General features: G+C 57.0%; 3 protein-coding genes across 3 annotated transcripts; 1 reads left to right on the top strand and 2 right to left on the bottom strand.

The window, feature by feature from the left end:
- Window positions 1–58: 58 nt before the first annotated feature.
- ACA1_027630 (uncharacterized protein) lies at window positions 59–412 on the bottom strand (the record flags this gene model as incomplete). Its single annotated transcript, XM_004342451.1, has 2 exons — window positions 59–181; window positions 254–412. Coding segments are annotated over 2 exons (282 nt in total), but the record flags the coding sequence as incomplete, so codon positions are not given.
- Window positions 413–928: 516 nt separating this feature from the next.
- On the top strand, window positions 929–2,178 carry ACA1_027620 (aurora kinase A, putative; the record flags this gene model as incomplete). The annotated part of the gene is made up of 6 exons (XM_004342450.1): window positions 929–954; window positions 1,045–1,061; window positions 1,131–1,263; window positions 1,412–1,538; window positions 1,613–2,065; window positions 2,131–2,178. The coding sequence occupies 6 exons, from the start codon at window positions 929–931 to the stop codon at window positions 2,176–2,178; spliced, it is 804 nt and encodes a 267-aa protein (XP_004342499.1).
- A 311-nt stretch (window positions 2,179–2,489) lies between these two features.
- Window positions 2,490–3,029, bottom strand: ACA1_027610 (uncharacterized protein; the record flags this gene model as incomplete). The annotated part of the gene is made up of 3 exons (XM_004342449.1): window positions 2,490–2,675; window positions 2,750–2,860; window positions 2,973–3,029. The coding sequence occupies 3 exons, from the start codon at window positions 3,027–3,029 to the stop codon at window positions 2,490–2,492; spliced, it is 354 nt and encodes a 117-aa protein (XP_004342498.1).
- Window positions 3,030–3,427: the final 398 nt, after the last annotated feature.

Below are 3,427 nucleotides of genomic sequence, written 5' to 3'. Positions count from 1 at the left end.
CGCCTGCAAGATCATCATTAAAATTGGATTGAAAAATGGATGCGATGAGAACGTACTGGAAGTTCTCGTAGAGGGTAGTAACGCCAGGGTAGGGGCTAATGGCGAGTTCCTGCACGCCAAGCTTCCTCCTCACAGCGCCCTCGCCAGACTTAGCCGAACCGACCTCGTAGCTGCTCACCTCCTGCGGTTACAAGATGAGCAGATTAATTCGATTGTTGAATTTTGGCTGTAATGAATCAGCACCACAACGTACATTGGTCTTCTTGTGCCAGCCAACAAGGTAGTAGTACACGTAGAGCGCCAAAACAAGGCCAAAGGTAGCAAAGGAGCCACCAACGACGAAGATCGAGGCCACGTAGGCACTCACGACAGCGGCAACGCCAGCAAGGGGAGAGGCCAGAAACGATGCCATGTCTCGTAGATCAGCTTGCGCTTCTGTCGTTCAGATTAGCTACAGGTTGCCGGCGTTATTTGGTTGTGTCGACACTGATCAGCAGGGAAAATTCGGCACATCATTCCACGCATACCGCACTGGTCGTTGGGTGGTTGGCGCCAAAGTCAAAACGCATGGAGGCAGCGTTGAGTTTTGCGACACTGTCCCCGTCCCCAATCAACCTTAATCGCTCTGGAAAGATGTCAAAAGTCACGACTCATAAAGCCGGCGTCGTGAGAAAGCCACTGGCTGATAAAACCAACGCCGCTACGACAAGAAGGGGAGTGCAGACAAAATTGAATGTAGCGGGCGATTCACGGAAGAAGGCACTGGTGGCCGATGGAACCCTGAAAAAGAAGGCAGCATCCACTACCTCGTCGTCGATGAAGGCGACAACTTCATCGAAGACTACGTCGAAGGTGACCTCGTCGAAGACCAGGACACAGACAAAGGTGGCCGCCGCCCAAGCAAGTTCAGGCCAATCCACGCCTGAACATGCGTGGACTGTCACTGATTTCGAAGTAGGCCGCCCTCTGTACGTACTCCGATGTATCCCATCATATCTTCCTTTCGCTCACCCGAAATTCTCAATCGTTCGTTTCACGCTAAAGAGGGCAGGGCAAATTCGGTACGTAACCCACAGGCGGAGCTCCAACAAAGCAGATTGTTGCTTATATTACTCTTCCTGGTTGCGCAGGTCAAGTGTACCTGGCCAGGGAGAAGAAGTCCGGCTTCGTGGTGGCCCTCAAGGTGCTCTCCAAGCGTAAGATCAAACTGTCCGACAACAAGAAGCAAGTGCGAAGAGAGATTGAGATCCAATCTCACTTACGGTACCGCAACGCCCTCTCGGATCTCCACTCTTCCCGCAGCCAGACCTCACTCACCTCAAACCTTATACAGGCATCCCAACATCCTTCGGTGCGGCGTGTAACCCATCTTGCTGGCTTTCAATCTTCATACTGATGCGAGGGTCCGCAGGCTCTATGGGTTCTTCGTCGATGCCGGGTTCGTGTACCTCGTCCTTGAGTTCGCCCGCGATGGCGAGCTGTACAAGTACCTCAAGAAGCAACCCGAACAACGACTCAGCGAAGCCAAGTCGGCAAAGGTACCCGTGCCTCTTATTCTCCCGCCCTTGGGCTCCCCAGTTTTATCTTTACCCCGTCTCGTTCGACCACACAGTACCTGTTGCAGCTGGTCTCCGCCCTGCAGTACTGCCACAGCAAGGGCGTGATTCACCGCGACCTGAAACTGGAGAATATACTCCTGAGCGCCGACGATCAGGTCAAGCTGGCGGATTGGGGCTCGAGCGTGCACGCCCGGGGCCACCGCAGGCGCACCATGTGCGGCACGCTGGACTACCTTGCGCCCGAGGTCGTTTCAGGCCAGAGGCACGACCAGGCCGTCGACAGGTGGGCTCTCGGCGTGATCCTCTACGAGCTCCTTGTCGGCCGTCCGCCCTTCGAGGCGCCGGAGGAGCTAGCCACTGTCGAGCTGATCAAAGAGTGCAGCCACTCGCTTCAGTTCCCCGAGCACGTTGGACCCGAGGCGCGCGACCTCATCGCGCGGCTGCTGCGGCGCGACCCTGCCGAACGAATCGCGCTGGCCGACATTCCTGCCCACCCGTTCTTCCAAGTCCTCCTTCCCTCTCCCGTCGATCAGTGATCCTCCCCTCCATTCTCTGTTCTCTTCATGTATAGACCCCGCTTTCGAAAGCCAATCCAACTGGCGTGGCCGAGGAGAGCTGAAGCGCTTCTCCCAGCTGCCCTTTCCGTGTTAAAAAACACCCGTGGCCTACACCCCGCTCTATCCTGAGAGACGCAGAGGCTCTGTGTGTTTGTCACGTTGCCAACTGTGGGTTGCTTCTTGTCGGCGAAAATGATTGGGGGCAGCCAAGAATCGAACTCGGGCTCCTGGGACTGAATTACAGGGTGCTGACCACTACACCACTGCCCCTTCTATTTTCCCCCCCCCTAGCCACAACAGATCCAGCCAGCACCCGCAGGTGTAGCGGCTCCAGAGCAGTCGACAGGCGCATGCCATCTAAGAGGCTTGAGCTTCAGTAGAAGACTTCGTCGGTGGGAGAGAAGCGAACGACAGCGGGGTCGATCTTGAGGTAGTCGACTAGCTCGGCCAATGTTAGGTCGGCTTTCTCCTGGACGTGGTGCTTGTGCAACTCCACCAGCACTTCCTGGCATACCTCCCGCCACTTGCCTATCAACCGCCGCACCTTCTCGCGCTCCTCCTGTCGGGCGTCGGCGCGCATGCATCAGGCCACGTAGATCTCGGACTCATGACATAAGGGGACCAAAGACGCACCTCGTTCGAAAACTGCTGCTCAGCCAGAAGCTTCTTACGCTGGAGCTCCTCGAGCTTTGCCTCCTTGGCCTTGATGGCCCGCTCCAGCTCCAGCTTCTCCTCTTCGAAGGACTGAACCGCACCAACGCCGAGATCTGTGTTCAGCCGATGCCTTTGGCGCTGGTCAATTGCAGGTGCAGGCGAACCTTGGGTACCGCTACGCGCGGTTGCTTGGTCGGCGTACGGCCCGCGGCCGAGGTGGTTGTACTCCCCGCGGCCCCTTCTTCTGCCCCTTCTTCATCCTTCTCCGGCTCTTTTCTCTGTGTACACACCGGGCATGCCAACAGTGAGCCAACCAACCACTTGGCTGACACTGGGAAGAGGCCAGCGGGAAAGTACCTTCATTGGCGAGCGGAAGGGAGAGGCAAGGGCAGCAGACCGGCGCCCGCGCAATCGCGTTCGTAGCGACGCACTCATCGGCTTCTCCAGGTGATTTGACTGCACGCATCGTGATGGCGGAAGTTGACAGCGTCAGGTCATCCCTACAATGTCACATGTGGCCTGTCGAGCTCGAGCGCTTACCTTTGGTGGTGGTGACGACGGAGCCAGGGGAGAGGGAGTCGAGGGAGTGGTACTGGTTGCAGTCGTGGAGGTCTCCAAAGACTCTGGTGGTAGCCAATACACCGTGCGGTCTGCAAA

Source organism: Acanthamoeba castellanii, assembly GCF_000313135.1.
Source record: "Acanthamoeba castellanii str. Neff unplaced genomic scaffold scf7180000084469, whole genome shotgun sequence".
Taxonomy (NCBI): Eukaryota; Discosea; order Longamoebia; family Acanthamoebidae; genus Acanthamoeba; species Acanthamoeba castellanii.
The sequence above is the reverse complement of the archived record's forward strand: the minus strand, read 5'-3'. Positions and strand labels throughout refer to the sequence as shown.